Raw genomic sequence first — 20,410 nt, 5'->3', positions numbered from 1 at the left:
GACGATATCGAAATTAAGCATTTTGCATCGGCGGAGATTAAGAAAGAGAAAGAAAACGTTGTAAACGGGTTTGGATTAAGTGCCGTTTCCGACGTTTAATGCGGCCAGAAAGTATGCAAATCTCGCACGGTTTGGAAGATGGGTGGGGAGATAAGAGGGAAATGCGCAAGATGGAGCTATTACGGGCCGCCAGCTCACAGTAAAATAAAGTTAAGGATGCTTCGTGGCAGATAAACTTAGCAGATATTATAAATCAGCCGGCCGTACGAAGACCGGACCAACTTGTAATGATAACCCGAAGGCTACGATTCAGGTACGAGGTTAAGGGGGCGCCGCGCCGCCAAGGCCTATTGGGGAACCTACAGGTAGGTTTGACGCCAAAGATTGCTGACATTTAATTACATCATAGATCACGGGAGAGAGACGGGGTGACCTGTCTGTTGTGTCTGATTGTTTGGCGCCAGCTAGTCATGTCTCTCTGGGTGGGGTGGGAGGGTCTGACAGCCGGCATTCTCTGATCATCCAGTCACTAGAGGTCGAAGGGCATTCAGCCTCCCGGCCTCGTATCACCTAGTAAATCATTGTCATTGTGGTTCACCAACTCTTCATTCTAAGAGGATATTATTATTTTTTCGTTTTTTTTCTTTTTCCTTCTCCTTTTTGAAGAAGTTTGTCATCCGAGTATCTGCGTGGGAAATTTCCGAGTGTGACGGGTGCCGAAAGCGAGGCTGGCGCCAAAGGTGGGCAATGCAACCTGGCAGTGTTGAGGTACGCGGATTGTTTGAGGCGCGAAGTAATGTCGGGGTCGTGGACCACAATCGTGTTTTTTTTCTTCCCTTCTCTATTATACGCGTGCACGACGCGGTCTTCTCTAATATTCGCGCAAAAAACACCTAAGTTACATTTTCCAAAGTGCAAAATTCTTTGCTAAACTACCATTACGTTCATTAAGAATCTATCGCCTTTTTTGCGCCCGCTAATTTATCATCCGTATCGGATGTCCTTTATAACGAATTAAACGAGCATTTATCCTTTAAATTCTCGTATCAAAGGTCGAACGATGACAATTTATAAAGAGAAATATCTTTCTAAAGTTTCTAGCGTAACAGATGTTTTGGTTTCTGCATCCCTCGCACCGCGCAACTAAGAATAATGGTTTATCCGAGCAAATAATTCTACGCATTAACCGTATTCTGTAACCAAATGCCACGATTGTACTCGGAAATAACTGACTTTTGATCACCCCCGCGCTGTGAAAATTAAGTAATTTAAACACAGCCGCTCGATTTGATTAAAAAAAATAATTAATTAGATAATTTAAATCCTATATCTTATGGTTAATTTAAATCCCACCGTATCAAAAATGAAATTAGCCAGTCGAAAGTAGGCAGCGATATCCGAACGAATTCGCCCACACGCGTGTGGTTCCACGTATCCATATCTATATAATGTATTTAAACCACTCTTAACGACAATAGTCGGCACAGAAGCCGTCCCGAATTTAAAAAAAGGGAGAGAAACGGCGTAGAAAAAAAGAAGTAGGAACCTTAAAATTCATCGTTCAAGGCCTCTTTAATGTACCCGGCATGTGTCACTGCAGTGGGAAATAGTCGCTTGACGTAATGAGAGATCGAGTGACGCGATAAGGTGTGAGTGGCACTTCACAAAACACCGCGAGATGGTTCTCATTACACGGATGGATTCCATCGAACTAACTTCTATTTGCTCGGAGCGACCTCGCGTACTTTGTCATAATACCCATAAGTAGAACGACGTTCGACTCGGTTAATTGCGCCTGCCTACTTATTGGGCTGATTGATCGGAATAAAACTTAATCTCCCCCCTCCCGTGTTAAATATCGTTCTCCGCTAACGCCAGAAGAAGGGGGCAGAAAAAAAGGGTTTGTTGATAGTAATAAAGGTGACGTCATGGAAGAACCTGTCTCGTGACTCCGCGACCTTCTCGTTTATTTCCGTACACATTATTAGTATGTTTCTATAGGTGGTTCCTGAGTCACGGAGTCGAGTGGCTCGAATATTGCATTATACCCGCCGGAGATGGCGAATTTGCGCAAATAAATAAATAAACCAAACGTCGGAAAAATTATTCCCGAAAAATAATAATATTATTATTATTATTTGAAAAATTTACAAGAACGATACGCATGGATGCTGGCATTTTATGCGCCAAATTGCTGGGATTTTCACGCGCGATTTGGATAGTTTACGTGTCTTTAATAACAACAATACGAGAAAAAGAGTAGGAGGACAAACAAAAATAAGTAATATAATACGTATTTTTCTTAGTTGGTACACGTCAGTGACGAAATATTTAGTAACTCGAGTTACTTGACCTAAAGTGTGATAGACCTGACCCTAAAAATAGGTGTGGACGCATTTATTTTCGGGCCAAAAACGAATCGTTAGTGTAAAATCTTATTTTATTTATTTAAAGAAATAAAGCGTATAAATGTAAGGGAAGAATAAGGAGGAAGAAGAAGAAAAATGTCCGTAAGACGATTTTCTAAAATCGATGAAAACTTCATTAACTTCTTCATTAATTATTCTAAATTGAAATGAAATTGTTCATTTATCTCTTTTGCCTTTTAATTTAGACTTTTAATAGCTTATTTTTTTTTTTTGTTTTCCTTCTTTTCCCCATTACCTTTTTTTCCCTACCGAAAATAATAAATTATCGCGCCAGAGTAATATTACAAAGTTAATGGATTTCTCTATTTTTTCGTGTAATTAAGTTAAGCAAAATAGGTTCATTTAAAAGTTTTATACAACGATTCCGGCTATCTGCATCGATAAATTAACTAGAAAAACTATAAATTAAATAAGAGAGAGAAAGGAAAAGAGGCTCGACCCTTCCTCCGTCCGTGGCTCGACGGATATAATTTAAAATTTTAATGGAAAAACGACTTTTAAACTTTCAATTTTAAGAATAAAAACTCTCCGCCGCATCAGATAAAAGTCTTTATCGTAATCTCGTCCCATTCAATTTATTTTATTCTATTTTTTACCTCGTATATTACCGACATTTATCTAATCTTTAATTGTAAACAGTACAATAAATTGTTATTGTATCCGATATTCCATAAACTTATTATAAAAAAATTAAATTATATTTTAAAAAATACTTAAACTTATCTCGATAGGAGAATTATTAAAATTTCCATCTAAACCACCCCCGTTAAAAAAAACCAATTAAAATATTATAGAGCCGAATGCTATAAAAGTTATATTTTATTACAATAAATGGCGGATCCCTATAGAATATTTGCCACGCCGGCCAAAGCATTAATTCCCAGCTCGGAGTGTCGAACGTTATGTCATATTGATATATAACTGGAGACACCGACGACTCGTTTGGAAACACGAGATACGACTCTAATGGATTTCGTATCCCATAAACAAACTTGTTGACAATTCTTACGCAGAAAAATACTCCCGTGCTGCGCGAGATAGGCCCTACCAGCCGGATATTCCGGTGCCGAGCGATATATTAAACGAACGCCCTCCCCGGTTGATATTTTTACGGGGCACCCAGCGTTAATAGAAAAAAATCGATGCCATCCTTGTTGGCAACTGTGTCAACAAGTTATTCGAAAAGACGATGAACGATAACCTGTTAAGAGTGAGTTTGTAGATCATTTAAAAAATCGGCTATGCCCCGGGGCATAAATTAAAATAAGTAGTTTTCCAGGTAGAAAAACCCGGTTAATGGAGCTCCCGTCCATTTTTCTAACGCTCTTCTAAACGAATTCGGTTTATTTTTACTTTTTGTTGCACACAAAAAAGGCTATCGATGACGATAAAATTCTCGCGGCCAACGTGCGAATTGAATGCTTAAAATGTGACTTTTTTATTATAAAAGAAATTTTATTAATAAATCTTTTATATTTGCAGCTTAGATATTGTAAGAGAAAGGGCGAAATGCAAGATATAGGTGACATTTTTATCAGCGTGTTTCGAAAAATCGAGCCATTTCATTTGGGAGCTGCATCTTTTATGTTACCTTTAAGCTTCTGTCAACACGTGCAAATCATCGGGACTACCTGGCTCCATTCACGTGAGCGACGTTGGTGAATGCTCGGAGGATCGGCGGCGTCTAGACTGGGAGGGGAGCATTTGTGTCCCCTCCTCTCTCTCTCGCTCTTACTCTCTCTATCTACAGGCTCACAAGTCGGTAGAGTGTTTGGGAGGTGCTACGCCAGCGCTCTCACACGCCGAGTTCGAGCTAAACTCGGCCAGTCTCATCACAGCACACGTACCACACTCACCACAGTGTCTGACGTCCTCACCATATCGATGCACGAAAGAGGAACGGCGGCGGTATGGTTACTGGCGGCGGTGTCGCTCGTCGCAGCCCTGCCCACACCGCCGAGGTACGGTCGGCTGCAGGTTGGCATAAGACCATCCCCGTCTCACGACTTGCCAGTTATGGATTTGATAGAACCGCCGGACAAAATCTACGATCCGAAACCCGAAGAGGTCAACGTCAAAGCCCTGAGAGACAAAATGGGTAGAAATTACGACCCCAAATTCATGAGCGAGCAGAGGCCGGTGGAGAATCTCCTGCATCCCAACGGAACTACGGAACTGGGCTATCGCAGGAATAAGAAGGGGCGACTGGTGCCCGCAGGCAATATGCCCAACGAGATACGTCACCTGAGACTGCACAATATACAGTTCCCCGACGGGAGTAGAGTGAGGATGAAAGTGGGAAAGAAGATGAGAAGAAAGTTTAAGCAGCTTCTCTGGGCTTACACGTATTGCCCCGTTACATATCGTTGGAAGGATTTAGGTGTTCGATTTTGGCCGCGTTGGATCCGCGAGGGAAGTTGTACCAACATGGGCTCTTGCTCGTTTCCACGTGGCATGAGTTGCAAGCCTCGAAAGTCCGTTAACAAACTCGTATTGAGATGGCATTGCCAAAACTGGAATCAAAAGAAGTTGTGCAAGTGGATTCCCGTTCGATATCCCATCATCACCGAATGCAGCTGCAGTTGTTAGTAAATACGAAAACACCAAACACCTATAAGTGTTTCATTTGGATTTCCAAATTGGAAGGTAAGTCCGCGCTAAGTACATTGTTTTAAATGGCGATAAATCCGCACTTTCATCTGTTGCTTTCGCTCTTTTTAACTATATAGGCCTATATTCTTTGAATTATCGATTCCTTAAACAGTCCAGTCAGTACATCGATCATATCATTGTTCGGCTTTCATCACTCACGTCTAACGCAATGAAGAAAAGCGTACATCTCCTCCATTTTTATCCGTATTCGTAAATATATTTTTCCCAATTGATTTTTTATCGGTCGAGCATAAATATTTAAATACGTTCATTAGGATGGCGTAATTAGTTAATTAATTCGGCATTCCGTTCTTACCACCTGTATCTAGTCGACGGCGATACGGCGTTAATTAATAATATCGGCATTAACCTGGTTGGTTTGGTTTTCTCCATTTAAAAAGAAAAAGGCTAGAAATAGATTCCCCGAAAGGAAATACGTATTTATTTAATTGATCCCCGTTTGATTATGCTTTTGTAAGAGTCTCTTAGTTACGTATAACAAGGTCAGCGAAGAATTTGCCCCAGGCGATTTATATATATTCTTTCTTACCTTATCGAGGGTAGTTTCGGTCGGCATCTGTTACCTGTAATTATTGTTTTTTTTATGCTAAATCCAATACTGATATTTTCTCTCTCTTATCTTTTCGTATTGATAAACCTATTTAATTATACGTTTTAAAAAATTCTTTGTCTTACAGCAAAAAAATAAAAAAGAAAGAAATAAAACGAAAGAGTGAGAGCTCGAAAACAATCATTCCTTTATCGATGACAAAGTAATTAGAAAAGGGATACGACCATCTATAGATGTATATCCTGAAAGGAGAAGCTTACGACGTGTGACGTCGACAATTGGCCAAACCTCCTTATAGGAAGGGCATGCCATCTGCCGAGTAAAACGAGTAGACCAGTTACTGTACAATTCGTTACCCGTGTATGTATATATCTGTTTTAATTATAACCTGGTATAAAATCCAGAATAATTTAAAAAAGAAAAAACAAAACGAATGATTTTTTATTTATATTTTCAATTGTAATCCAAAGCTGTGGTAAATATTTGTCATTATTTGTATAACCTTTAGTACAAAGAAAAAAAGCGAAAAAAAAATTATATTCCTATAAACGACTTTGATTAATGTGCCAAAATATAGTTTAAAAAAACTGTATTTACATATGCAAATTATATGTAAAGATTTCATCGCCAACCAACGAACATAGGTTTAAAAAAATGCAATTAATATATTTTCCAATAACATCTGTTTGAATATATCGTCTTTAAATATATACTAGTCAAAGGAGTAGCCGTCGATCTACCGGTGTGATTGGCTTCTGTTATGATCGGTTAATTGTGATTTACAAAATGCTAATCACCCGTTAGCTCCTTATTTATTTTGCTAAAATAAATGGTCCGATTTCTTTACCCAATGCCAAAACACCGTGGCCATTCGCTTCTGGTATAATAATTACATCGAACGAAATTAAGAAATGCGATACGACTGTAATTTTCGTTAACATTTCTTTTTGGTGTAATATATTTAGTAATTAGAAGTAACTGGAAAGAAGAAAAGAAAGCAATAAACCTCATATATCCAAATAACACTTATTAATATACAGTGGAAATTATAGACCGCTTACGGCTTAAAACTATTTAATATCAAACAGAATATAATCTAGTGTACGATTATAGCATTACCCATGGAACTGTATATAGAATAACTGTAAATATATATTTCTTTAAACTGTATAGATGTGTGCGCTACCGAACAATATTTTTTATGTTGTACGTTTGATACAGTATTGAGTTATGTTGCAAAAATTGTAGACTATAAGTGTAAATATATCTGTGAAAAATAAATATCTACGACCAACCGACCAATCTTTTTCTTCTTTCGGGCCGATCGACCCATTAAAAATAATTAACTTTCCATTTGTTTCCAATATATAAAACTTTAAATCTTTTCTTTTATAATATTCGTCTAGCGGGTCATTGTGTTACGAGCGATGAAAAGGGCAGTTCAAGGACGAGTTCGCTGTTTAGATACTCCTCCCTCGTTGTCTCTTTTATTTTGATAACTTTGCAAATTTCAAATTAGCCACCAGACATTTCGGATTATCCTTAACGTCGACAATTATTAAACTTAAAATACCGTTTAAACGTCGTTTAACGACGACAAGACAAATTCCTTGCTATAAACCAGAAATTCAATTTTTTGTATACGAAAAGTCCAATTATTATTAATACGGGACGGCCCAGAAGTCGACTGACCGTCCTAAAGACTAAATTAATTCTTATTTAGTAAGCGATGGTACCGAGTCGGTACCCGTCCGTAAAGGATAAAAAACGCTTTGTTCTAAAATACTTTACGTTTCGTTTCTCCAGCCTGCCTGGAAAATCGTTAACCGACTTTTGGGCCACCCTTTACGTGGCAAAGTATTTTACATTTAATATTATTTTCCTTTAATAATCCGAAAAAAAAATTCGGTAACGTCAATAATCAGTGACGTTATTTTTAAATAAAACGAAATATTTTTAAAAAAATGACCGTAAGATGATTCACCGTTACGTCACACATATTTGACGTTTACGGCGTCACAATATTACGGTATGTGATTTCTGAGAAAGTTATAATGACGAGGGGTAAAAAGTGGAGCTTTTTTGCCCCCGAACACCATCTGGAATATCTTCTTACTGGGAAGTAGCAGCAGAGACTGCTGGTCGCCGAGTGGAAATGGCGGAAGTCGTTTATGCCAAGTTCGAAACGAAATAAATGTAAAATTTAACGAAATTTTAAATTTATTTATCATTTACGCGCTCTTCCGTCTAAACTGCGGAATTTCGAGTACTGGTAATGGCGGAGTAGAAATCGGCGGGTTCAAGAAAATTCCGTATCAATTACGCTAATTAAAGTAGTATTTTTGGTGACTTTACGAAATAACGATAAGTAAATTTATCTTACAAATATACGAAAATGTGTATATACAATCGATTCTTTAAAAAGGGCGTTTCCTTTCATTCCTGCCAACAAACGAGTTTGGGTGGACATCTGTCACTATTTTTCGCCATAATTTACACAATTTTAATAATTACATAGTTTTTAACTTATTTTTTTAAAGTTTAAACCTTGCCTAATGACGTAGCCTATGTAAGAATATTTCGTACAGCTTTTATCGAGATTTATAATTGAAGTAAAAAAATGTGACCAAGAGAGCGATCTATTTATCCGCTTATTTCAAATATTGTAAACCACAAATGGCCGGGTCGCATTTTATAATACGCACTCTGTATCCCAAACTGCGGATGGCCACCTCTAGGAACGCGTACTCCAAGACCCACGTGTCTTCGAGTACCGTACGTTAAAAGGCGTACTGGCAAAATTAACATGGAATAAAACTAAAATAATTAATATACTTTGTAATAGCGCGTGAGCGTGTAAACGTTAGTGTTATGGAGTTAAGAGTATAAGAGTTGCGCAAAAATCTGATAAACGACAGCAAAAACAACGTATCGCCATCGAGGAATTGATAGAATGCCGCGACGGAACAAATATTAATGAAAAACAAATGCCATATATTATCCTTTTACCTACGGTACATTCGCTTCTACGTCAAAACAGACTGAAAAATCTTTTCCTCTTTCCTCTTCCCGTTTTAGTAAAAGTATTTTGGAACGTCTTTCAAATTGCCGGAATAAAAGGTATATTGGTATTTTTTACCGTTTAATACCGCCGTTATGCCTTTATAAATAATGCGTAAAGGTGTTATAAAGTTTTACGCTTTTACAGTCCTTATTTTAAAAAAAAAATCGCCAAACTGAGCATTATAAAGCCAGCCAAAAGTCGGTTAACTAAAGTAATAAATTGCCGTCTTATTCGAATAGTTTACTGCAAAATCGGTGGATACGTAAATGACGACCCTTTGACACACTTCCGCCACTGCAAAAAGGGCGGGTAACCGACTTTTGGGCCACCTTACACCCTCAAAATTTAAACGTTAAATATTTATTTAATCGACCGGGTTTCGATTGTTGCCAAGCGCGCCACGACCGCTTTCTTTTTTTCCATGGTCGCGCGTATTTTCCAATTTAAATAATTTAATGTACCGGGGAAAAATAAGTAAATAAATAAACCGAGAATGGAAAAATATGGCTCTTAACCCTGAACCCAACTCCGACACATCCGGGATCTGGAAGCCTTTTACAAATGACCCAGAACGTTACATCTACCACCTGCTCGAGACACAACTGTCATTTGATAGGATAGTAATTCCTTGACGTCACGACACACCTCGCTTTTAATATAAGAGTCGATATTAGCTTACATACGCGTCATCGGCCGTCCAGGGTGTGACATCGATATGACGTCACCGAAACATATTTCTAGGAATATTTTTCGTAATGTGAATGGCATCATTGAGAATCGTTTAACGCGACGTCACCGACGTCACGTGACGCCCAACACGCGCGCACGTACATCACCCTCCAACGCTGCAAATTAATACACCCCGACATTGGCGATGGATGTTTGCAAATTAATAATATACGGCGGCATTTTTATATCGGTCTGATTGACATTTCGGCTTGTAAATAAGATAATAAAATATGTCATTCCAAGTATTTTTTTTTCTACCAAACTAAAATAGAAACACGAGATTGAAAACAGGCCCGATAAAGATTTAGCGGCGGAATATTAATAGAAATTTCTTTCCGAGTCAATCGATCGAATTACACCACGCAAAGTGTAAATATTTACTAAGAATTATCAACCGAGGTGGGGCCCTATTTTATTTATTTATTTATTAACAGCTACTTAAATCGATTTACGTCTCTCGCTGCCAACGTATAACTTAGGGCCCGACATTTTTTAAATTTATTATTATTCGGTAGAAGGGGCCTTTTACAGTATTATAGCTTACAGCCGTAACGAGTCTAACGTAGATCGCCGGTTTACCATACTTTACAAGTTTAATATACTAGATAAACCGACTTTTGGGTCGCCTCGTATAAATTTAAGAAGGTAATATTTAGCATTCGGTGTTCTATGCCAGTATCTAGATCTAAACAACAATTAAGGAACAATTTTTATGATCGACTAAAGGATGTTAATACAAAGTACAATCTGTACAAAGTACGGCACGGTTTTCCTCCAGGATTGGATTGTTTGTATACGGCAACACCACACGTGGGCGATTTGCCCGAGGGGGTGTCTCCCGGGAAGGCCTTCTACGGCCCTTATTTAGGTGTTAAAAACGTCGAGAAAACCCGGAAAATTTCACCTGGCCATTTCAAAACATCAAAAATGAAATTTCGTGGAGCGAGGGAGGAGATCCTTTAATTTAATTAAGAACCAAAAAAAAAAAAGGATCTAAATAAAGCAAACTTTTATTCTAAAACAAGAAAAAATATAAAGCTTTGCTTTATTTACAATTAAATTATAATATTATCAATACTCGGGATTATTAATTGCTGGCAAAACTCGCCCAATTCTTCTAAAGCGCGGTGCTAAATTCTCTCGTGACTAAGAAAATGTAAGTATAAAAGAGTGGATGTTTAAATTATCCATTTGGTTACTTAAACCCACACATAATTGATAATATTAATTGAATTTAATCAAGCTTTCCTACGCCCGAATACTTTAATCGTATACTTATGAGCCCGAGTATCGGATCATCCCTATCGATAGAACACTGCTTAAAGAATTGTTATTATTTTCGCTAGTATTTTGTAGTCAAACAGTACATTGATTATTAGAAAATTCTCACGGTATGATATTTGTCAACCAAGCTAGATGGCGCCACAAACAATGCGATTTGTGGCCTTCTCCGTCGATTGGTTGGTACGGTGCACGTTTTTACATCAATTTTGACGTAATATCTTTAGTCTTACGACGAGTAATCGTAAAAAATGACGTCAAATGAATGTAAAATGTGCACTGTCCTAAACATTATTATAACTATTTAGGGGCTGTCCGTAAATTACGTAAATTCTTATGGAAATTTTACTCTCAAAACTCAACCACCCTCGCAATCTCGGACGGCCGATCGGTCGAGGTGGCAGCCTACCGCTCTGGGGGACCCGGAAAAATTCCAGGAAAATTCCAGGAAATTTCGGGGATGGTCCGTTCGGGTATGCGGGACCCGTCTCTCACCACCCGGCCATCCCATTGTGGGCCCGGCCCGAACCATAAAGGACTTGCTTAATTTAAAGAGTCCCTCTTAGTGCGGAAAGAGTTTAAAAAACCCTGGAAATCTTTATCACTATTGTCACTTTATGAATAATAAAATGTATAAATTGCGTAAAACGGACGTCTATTGAAGTTCTTTCCTTTGTTCGAATTGTCCCTCCCAGTATGAACTTCATTTGGTTCACCCCGTTTGAGACTTAAAATCTGCCGTGCTTTTTTTCGAAAATTTTCGGGGAGATTTATGTATTAAGGGAATCGATCTGTTGTGGAATGTGAATTTTGTATTGTTATTCTCAACTGTCGGGGGACGTCGGATCGTCCCGCGCGGTGTTTGGCCGTGTCGCAAACTAGTGCAAAAGGCTTGCGCCAGTCGACTGTTCTTTGTATTTGTTCGTTCAATCAAACATACTTTACAGTCAAACGGTGTATCATTATACACAATCGCTTCACTTTTAATTAACACGATACTATTAAATTTTGGTGGTTAAAGGCGAGAAGGTGGGAGATAGAGGGAGCTGGTGTATGTGGAGAGGAGTAGAACTTAATGACGATTTTATTCGTTATTAACAATTACACTCTTTTATAAAACTCGCCCCTACTCTCAAAATTAAGCTTTTTGCCATTTTATAGTAATTAAAAATATAAAAACGTTTTATAAAAAATATGATAATAGATAGCGCCACAAACAATTTTATTTTATACTTAATAATATAAAAGTTATTTTTTTAAAATAAAAATTCATAACAGCCGAGAAAGTTACGCGACTGTCGTTGGTAGATCTTTTTTCGATTTTTAACTAAAAGTTTTTATTTTAAAATTAAAAAAAATTTATTTTTTAACAATAAAAATAAAACTACAGGTATTGTTACAGCGATTGTTTTTGTTACAATGCATTTGTTGTCTAGTGCCGACGCGCTTACGCTTCGCTCTTACGTTCTGGTGCCTTTACCCAACCTCTACTTTTACTTTTCCGGCTGTTATATATAAGAGAGGAAAAGTATGGCAATCGGTCAAAAAATAATCTCTCGAGATTTTCACAGTTTTTTGACTCCGGGCACCCGGAAACATAGAAAAATAAAAATAAAAAATTTTTCCTATATATAAATGCTTGGAAATTTGAATATATGAATGTAATTCCGGATCCACCAGAACGGAAGGTTAAAATGCCATTTAATATTGGCCATTTATCGAATTTAAATAGTGTTCTAAAATCAACAATTGAGTAAGGGAGCGTATTTTCGAGGTGGCCGAGGCACGACAAGATCCTACGTATTACGCGACAGACGTGTCCCGAAAAGTTCCTGGGATTTTGATTCGTTCAGATTTATTCCCCAATGCCCCAGAGCAGTGGCCCAAAATTTGTTGAGTTTTCTTGAAAATATTATTCTTATTTATTTATTTTTGAATTATGAATTATCGCGTTTCAGAAAAAATTTACAAAAAAACAAAAAAAAGAAAGTACTTTATTGTCATATAAATTTTGTGAGAATGTAATTATTCGTTTCGTTATAATTAGTGTTGCCAACTATCCCGCATTCTGCGGTACCGTCATGCATTTTTGAACGAAATCCCGCAGAATATTTTTAAACGATCCTATTAAAGAAATTTATAAAAGTATATTTATTGAAAATGAAATACACGTAAGTATTACGTGAACCGTGGACACGCGGTAGATCAACAAGCGCAGTTAGCTTAATTAATCAATCACTGATCTCGTAAGGATTCGTGCCGCTACTTATATAGAGAAGTTTCTAGTCGACATCACCAGTGACGTTACGAGCGCGAGCAATTGTCCGGCGCCATCTTTGCGATTTGTTTACGTTTTATTTGTGTTTACGCGCGCCTTAGCCGGAGTTCTCGTATCGTTTATTCGTGACGAATACCACCACGGCGAGTGGTCGAGTAATCGAGTGTAACGCTAGTTCACTCGCCGACAAAGGTACGTCAGTGTTTAAAATTCCCGGCATAATTTATCATTAAGGACTCCGAACCGAGGAGCTTTGGCCGCGAAGGTAATTTGCGTGGCTCTCGAAAATCGAGCAGAAAAATTTCGATACGGACGAAGCGAATATCGATAGAAGAGTTTGTCGGGTAAGCGATAACATTTGATTAGTAGTTATCGATAAACGATTACGACACTGGCGCAAATCCGGTTAATGTCCAGATACGTGGACCGTCATGGCGGCACTTCCTGTTTCAGCCTCGAAACCAGACGATTTGCAGACGACGTGTCACGTGACGACGCGAGCGAACGGCGGCGGCTGTCATGGCGCCTCATCGCTGATTCCAGCAAACAAAAGGAAACAGTAGGGACGCACGTTCTAACCTAACCTAACCTATTCTAATAATATAATTGGTAATAATTATGCTAATTTATTAGAATAGGTTAGGTTAGGTTAGGTTAGGTTAGAACGTGCGTCGGCAGCTGCTGCGCCGCGGTAGTGTCGGCGGCTGTCATGGCGCCTCATCGCTGATCCCAGCAAAGAAAAGGACACAGTGGGGACGCACGTTCTAACCTAACCTAACCTATTCTAATAATATAATTGGTAATAATTATGCTAATTTATTAGAATAGGTTAGGTTAGGTTAGAACGTGCGTCGGTGCGTCACGTGACACGTCTGCAAACCGTCTGGTTTCGAGGCTGAAACAGGAAGTGCCGCCATGACGGTCCACGTATCTGGACATTAACCGCAAATCCTTTTGTTAATACCGACAAAATAAAGTTAAATAATTTTAGTCTCGGCTTGTAATAAATATACGGTAGAGTTAATATTAAAGCGTTAAGCGAAGATAATCGCTTAGCGGACGATGAATTAAAAATAAATTTTGAACCGATTGTCCTTCCGGTCTAATTTACATAAAAGTGTGTGTGTATTTTTAAAGATATAAATCGACGATTTCCGTTGTTCGTTCCCAAATAGCTAAGTTAGGTTATTTTGGTGAGCGACATTAACTTTTCTTTAAGATGTTACTTTTTACAATGATTTTTCGTATTAATAACAATTTTTTAAAAAACTTTTTCCGCCCCGCGGGCACTGAGAGGGCCTTTGTCGATACATGGCGGTTCGTATCGAGTTTAGTGGCTATACTCCTTTACTCACCTCTAAGAGCGCCTCTCTTAGCAGGCCCGCAATGGGGCGGCCGGGCGGTGAGGGACGGGGCCCGACATATCCGAACGGACCACCCCGAAAAATTTTCTGGGGATTTTTCCACCCGTTCGGATTCTAACCCGGATCCCCCAGAGCCGTAGGCTGCCATCTTAACCTCTCGAGCCATCCGGCGTCTAATTAATAACAAATAATCATTATATAGTACCTTCAAGTTGTTCCCGACATTCTTATGTATTATTTATATATAACGTACCATAATGATAAGTTCTTTTTTAACAATAATATATTATTGAAAAAATTTTTTAACCCCAAAGGAAAACATTCTTTATTTTGAGTCATTCCCAGACTGTGCGCCAACGTTATACGTGAGGTACGAGAGTGGCCACCACCCAAATGCGTAAATGCGTATAGGAAGCGTTACGAAAGAGCGCGTAATGGAGAGAAACGCAGCCACTCGTAAGATAGTTATGGCCCTCTAAAGATTTGTAAGCTTTCGTTCGTAAAACGGTGTAGTAATTTGTGGTCAAAACCAAATAGTTTATGATGTCACCTAATTCTATTTTAGGCCACAATTCTCGATGTACAACGAATGCTGGCTTCGTATCGGGGCCGTGGAGTCGGAGTCGGGAAAAATGTGTCCACTCCGACTCCGGCGTTTTAAATTTAATTTAGTTTTTTTTTATTNGGCTGCCATCTTAACCTCTCGAGCCATCCGGCGTCTAATTAATAACAAATAATCATTATATAGTACCTTCAAGTTGTTCCCGACATTCTTATGTATTATTTATATATAACGTACCATAATGATAAGTTCTTTTTTAACAATAATATATTATTGAAAAAATTTTTTAACCCCAAAGGAAAACATTCTTTATTTTGAGTCATTCCCAGACTGTGCGCCAACGTTATACGTGAGGTACGAGAGTGGCCACCACCCAAATGCGTAAATGCGTATAGGAAGCGTTACGAAAGAGCGCGTAATGGAGAGAAACGCAGCCACTCGTAAGATAGTTATGGCCCTCTAAAGATTTGTAAGCTTTCGTTCGTAAAACGGTGTAGTAATTTGTGGTCAAAACCAAATAGTTTATGATGTCACCTAATTCTATTTTAGGCCACAATTCTCGATGTACAACGAATGCTGGCTTCGTATCGGGGCCGTGGAGTCGGAGTCGGGAAAAATGTGTCCACTCCGACTCCGGCGTTTTAAATTTAATTTAGTTTTTTTTTATTCAAATGAAAGAAAATTTATTTTATATTTATTAATTTTTTAAAAATGTATTTGTGTTTTGTTATAATTCATTTATCTTAAACACAAAATGCGACAATCTAATTTATTAAATATGTATCAATAGTTTTCTTTCTAGTATTTGTGTTTAGTAGTTAAATTATTTTGACCCGATTGAATTTGATTATTATTGATTCGTTCCTTTCCTTTCCCCGCTCTATTTTCTGTATATTTTTCTTTTCTGAACAAGGGGCTGAAGTAACCAGATCGGGCACGTTTTACTTGGACTAACTTTTCTGGAAAGGTGAAATTGAAGTGCAAAAGCTGTAGAATAAAGACACGTAGATGTAGAAAGTTATCGCCCCCTTTCTCCTCTTATTAAATATTTGTTAAAAATTAATTTATATTGATTTTTTTAATATAAATAAATATTAATGTAAGTTAAATATTAAAAATACTAACTGTAAAAGTATTTGGGTAAATGCCCGGGCTCCTTTCGGAGTTCAGAGTAGGGTCTAACTCCCTACGAGCGTCTCTGCCACCCATAAAATGCCTTAGTATTTAATTTTGCCGAATATTTACTTTTTTTTTTACCGACTCTGCAGCTTCACGTATGGATCGACACCTTGACCTAATGAAACTTTCTCTTCATCTTGTCCTGTCAGACTGCGAGAGTAGCCTGCTAAATAAGCATCTTTTTTAACTTTGTCCATAATATAAAAATACTGACGGCCGGATTGAGGAGCGGTCGAGGTGGCAGCCTACCTCTCTGTGGGACACGGGTTCGAAAATCTCCAGGAATTTTTCGGGGGTGGTCCGTCCGTATATGTCGAGCCCCGTTCGTCACCACCCGGCTGCCCCATTGAGGGCCTGGCCAAACCCATAATGGGCTCGCTATAAGAGGCCCTCTTAGTCCCATAGGACGGAAAGAGTTTTTAAAAAATATATAAAAATACTGCAGTTCTAATAAGTTTGAATTGGAAAAAAGCGCCGCCAACCTTTCAAAGAACAAACCATGTACAACTAAGCTAGCGGAAGCTAGGCCACAAACATGGCGAAGGGGCAGAGCAAACGTGCGTTTTATCACGTGATACGCGACCTTGAAACTACAGTGGCTAGAAAATATAGTGTCGAAAGCGCTTATATTCCTCCATTATAACCGTTCGGTCCATACATCGAGGTTAGTGACATCACAGATAAGGTGGCGCTGATGTCAATCGTAGTGCTACTTTCGCTTTGGCTACGTGATATCCTTTCTTACAAGAACATCGAAAGCGATTAAATTTGTGTTTGTAAAGCGAATAAATCCGTAGGAAATGGCTGAACAGAAACTTTACTGACTCGTGTATTTCTAATTTATAGATATTACTCTACTGTAATTTTTAATTCTTTTATTTTTGTCGAAAAGGGTGAGAAATCTACATGCATATTAATCTGTAATTTTTTAAGAGAGATTTTTCAAATATAAAGTGTATATGCATGGGTACTTGGCAGTAGACTAATAATCGTTTATTTGTACATACTTAATTTTGTAATTTTATATTGGGACAATAAAGTAACATTCTGCCTTTATATTTTATATACTGTGTAGAATTTAATTGTAATTTTAATATTGCTTTATACTATGTCACATAATACTGTGAACAGTATACAGTATTATGTAACTGATGGCATTTGCTTAATAAATTCTATTTTAGGCCCTCACAGTGGAAGAGGTTCACAAAGCCATATAAAACTTACATTTTATTATTAAAAATATGATAAATTCTGTATTTTTTTAGTAAATATGAATAAACCTTGTTGTTAATAAGGTAATAACAAGAGTAGATTACTCTTGTACTCTAAATAATACTTGTTTGTACAGCACTCAACAGCTGTAATGTAAAAATAGACAATACAGTGTAGGCTATTTGATTTAATAAGAATCTTAATTAGCTTTAATAAAATGAATTCCTTCATAAATGTTAATAAAGTAATACTATATAATAATTGATTGCTAGTGATATGATTTATTATCGATCTAAATTCTTTTACTTGGCTACAGCACATTTACTATGCTTAAAAATCCCACTTAAAACCAATATAAACATAGGATGATACAGCCAGTGTAGCACAACGATTGACAGCAGCGCCTCTTGCGGCAACCTCCAATATAGGGACAGAAAATAAGCTCGATTTCGACACTATATTTTCTAGCCACTGTACTTGAAACCATTGTACAAAATCGGATTTGCTTTCAAGTTGCCAGATGTTTTTAGCTTTTCTAGTAATTTTTTAAAAAGTAGCACAAAAGTAACCAACTCAGAAAACTCTTTTTAAAAATAATCTGAGATTTGATAATAAGATCAAAAAGATACCTTTCGTACCTTCCAGCAATAAGTTTAATTTCAGAATAAACGTTTTCGGCCAATTTACGTGTCTGCTTCAGACCCGTAAATTGGCCGAAAATAAGGATCGCAAGACTCAAAATACACGCGTAAACTATAATTTACTGTGTCGAGAACACTCATTTTATTCGCAAAGCAGAATGCAACGAATTATACAACAAATGATCTCGCTAAGACAGACTATAAAAAATAATTTTCCCACGTAATTTTGAATTGTAGTAAAACACTCACTCAAATTATTGTCGTTTTGCCCGAGTATCTTTCTTTCATACAATGCTTAATACGGAGTGTGCCGCTCATAGAGGCTATTTACTTCGAGAACGAGAATATGGGTGCATGCGTCCGATTAGCCGGCCATTCCATCTATAAGATGGAATGGCCATACGCGCGCGGGGGAAATAATGCCTTCCGGGAGGTTTTTTAAAAGGGAAACTGGTCCCCATTCAGGCGTTATAAATGTGGAGAAAATCCGAAAAACTCCACGTGGCCACCCGTCCGAAAGTCTTCCCTATTTTTTACTGAGATTTTCTCCAGTTGGCAACACTAGTATAATACAGCAACGGAATGGATCTATCCAACCGATGCATTCGTTATAACGTGCTCATTGATTTATTTGGCCAATGAACTCGCCGGTTAAAATTCCGTACGTACAGTACAGTAGTATTGCAGAGAAGCCACGGATGCTTTTTTAGGGGATTATTTATACCTTAATCTAGCTTAAATTAAAACTAATTTAAAATTAATTTGAAAACATTTTATTAATTAATTAAATTACTTTGTTAACTTTAATGTTCCAAATTAATAAAATAAAATTAATAAAATGTAGCAGAAATCTAAGATTATTATTTTTCAATTTTCTCATTATATCATTTGTATCCTAGATCCCATGAAGGTAAGTGTTAAACATTTTTATATATAAATTCATATAATGACCTTTAATTAAACATATTTCATTTACTTTCAGTTTGAATTCAGGACAGAAGCATTGATATATAAATTATTGTGTAAAAATTTCTTTTGAAAAGGTATATTCATTTTATAATAAATATTTTACAATTAACCTTGCATTGACATCAATGTTCACCATTAAATAAAACAATAAATAACAACAGTAAAAATATAACCAAAGTGTTGAATCCTATAAGCGTGAATTGACTGTCGGAGAGTAGTGGTGAGTCGATTCCTGGACTGTCCAGGTGAACTATTTATTTCGTCTGGGAATAGGGAATATCGTGTGCAACCTGTTGACCTTTTTTTTTTCTTTTTCTTGTACGATTCGTATTCGTACACGTCTCCGATATCCAATACAGCTAAGTCGTCTATAGTTGTTTTTCGGAATTTAGGTTACTTACATTACTCCTACCCAAGTCTCCCTAGTCCCTAACTGTAACTGATTTAGAACTGGAATTCATGTTATTCTTTGCATTGCAAAATGACATTGCGCGTGCGTTGGGAACTTCTGTTCGAACAAACCTCACCTGCCGTCCGGGTCGGCGATTTTGAAAAGGTGGCGACGCTAAATGTAGCAGATGGAAACGTGGATCTTTCTCGGAAATGGCTGAAGATACCTAATTGTGATGATGTTGACTGCTTTTGGTGTCATAAAGTAGAGATCGCCAGGAACTACTCCAAAAGTATATCAGTAAAAAATATCCAAAAATATATCTTGTATCCAATGTTACAAGTGTAGACATTGTGGCAGAAGAATGTGTTTATGTTGACGAAGAGCTATATTGGCGAGATTGCGGCTGAAGTTTTCGTCTCTAAAATGTGAATGTCGAACATCGAGTGCTGTTATCTTGTGAGCGGTGCTCGACATTTGACGTTTACGTCTTAGAGATGGAAACTTTGGCCACAACCTCGCTATTTATTTACAGACTGCATTGATGAGGGAATTCTGGTAGAGTTAGGGACTGATGTCCAAGATGAGGAAGAGGAAGAAGAATCAGTTCCATGTGAACTCCCCAGTATCTTAGAAGTTATTGCTCAAATGGAAACAATTCAACACATGGCAACCACAGTCACTGGAATTGAAAACAAACAACTAGCTGCTGTTGACGAAGTTCATTTTGCATTTATAAAACACAGCTTGCAAAAAATGGGTCAAAGCAAAATAACAAATTTTTTTAAGACAACATAGGTTCAAAACAATATAATACAATTTTCTGGTTAATAAATAATTCAGAACCACTCAGAGAGTATTAATTGTAAATTGTAGTGATTAATATTTAAACTAATCTTCACTTTCTTAATGATCTCAGTTTTTAAGTTTTAAGACCTCACTACAACAATAACTTTGGTATAGCAATACTACTTTCTTGGTCCCCAAAATGAGGTTTGATTGTATTTAGTTTATTTTAGTTTGGAAAGTAAAGCAAATAAACTGTTATAAATTTACAACACATCACATGTAACAATTGAGGAAAAGAT

The 20,410-nt window shown here is 37.4% G+C and overlaps 1 protein-coding gene across 1 annotated transcript; it reads left to right on the top strand.

The window, feature by feature from the left end:
- The first annotated feature begins 275 nt into the window (after positions 1-275).
- Positions 276-6,950, top strand: LOC111625278 (noggin-2-like). The gene is made up of 3 exons (XM_023368385.1): positions 276-365; positions 3,912-5,075; positions 5,780-6,950. The coding sequence occupies exon 2, from the start codon at positions 4,092-4,094 to the stop codon at positions 5,016-5,018; it is 927 nt and encodes a 308-aa protein (XP_023224153.1). The 5' UTR covers positions 276-365; positions 3,912-4,091; the 3' UTR covers positions 5,019-5,075; positions 5,780-6,950.
- Positions 6,951-20,410: the final 13,460 nt, after the last annotated feature.

The sequence above is a fragment of the Centruroides sculpturatus genome, unplaced genomic scaffold, assembly GCF_000671375.1.
Source record: "Centruroides sculpturatus isolate CEXI.00-Female unplaced genomic scaffold, Cexi_2.0 scaffold221, whole genome shotgun sequence".
NCBI classification, from domain to species: Eukaryota; Metazoa; Arthropoda; class Arachnida; order Scorpiones; family Buthidae; genus Centruroides; species Centruroides sculpturatus.
This window is presented reverse-complemented; position numbering and strand designations above follow the sequence as displayed.

Coding starts and splice junctions, on each gene's coding strand:
- LOC111625278 (XM_023368385.1), top strand. CDS start 4,092: ATGCTCGGAGGATCGGCGGCGTCTAGACTGGGAGGGGAGCATTTGTGT.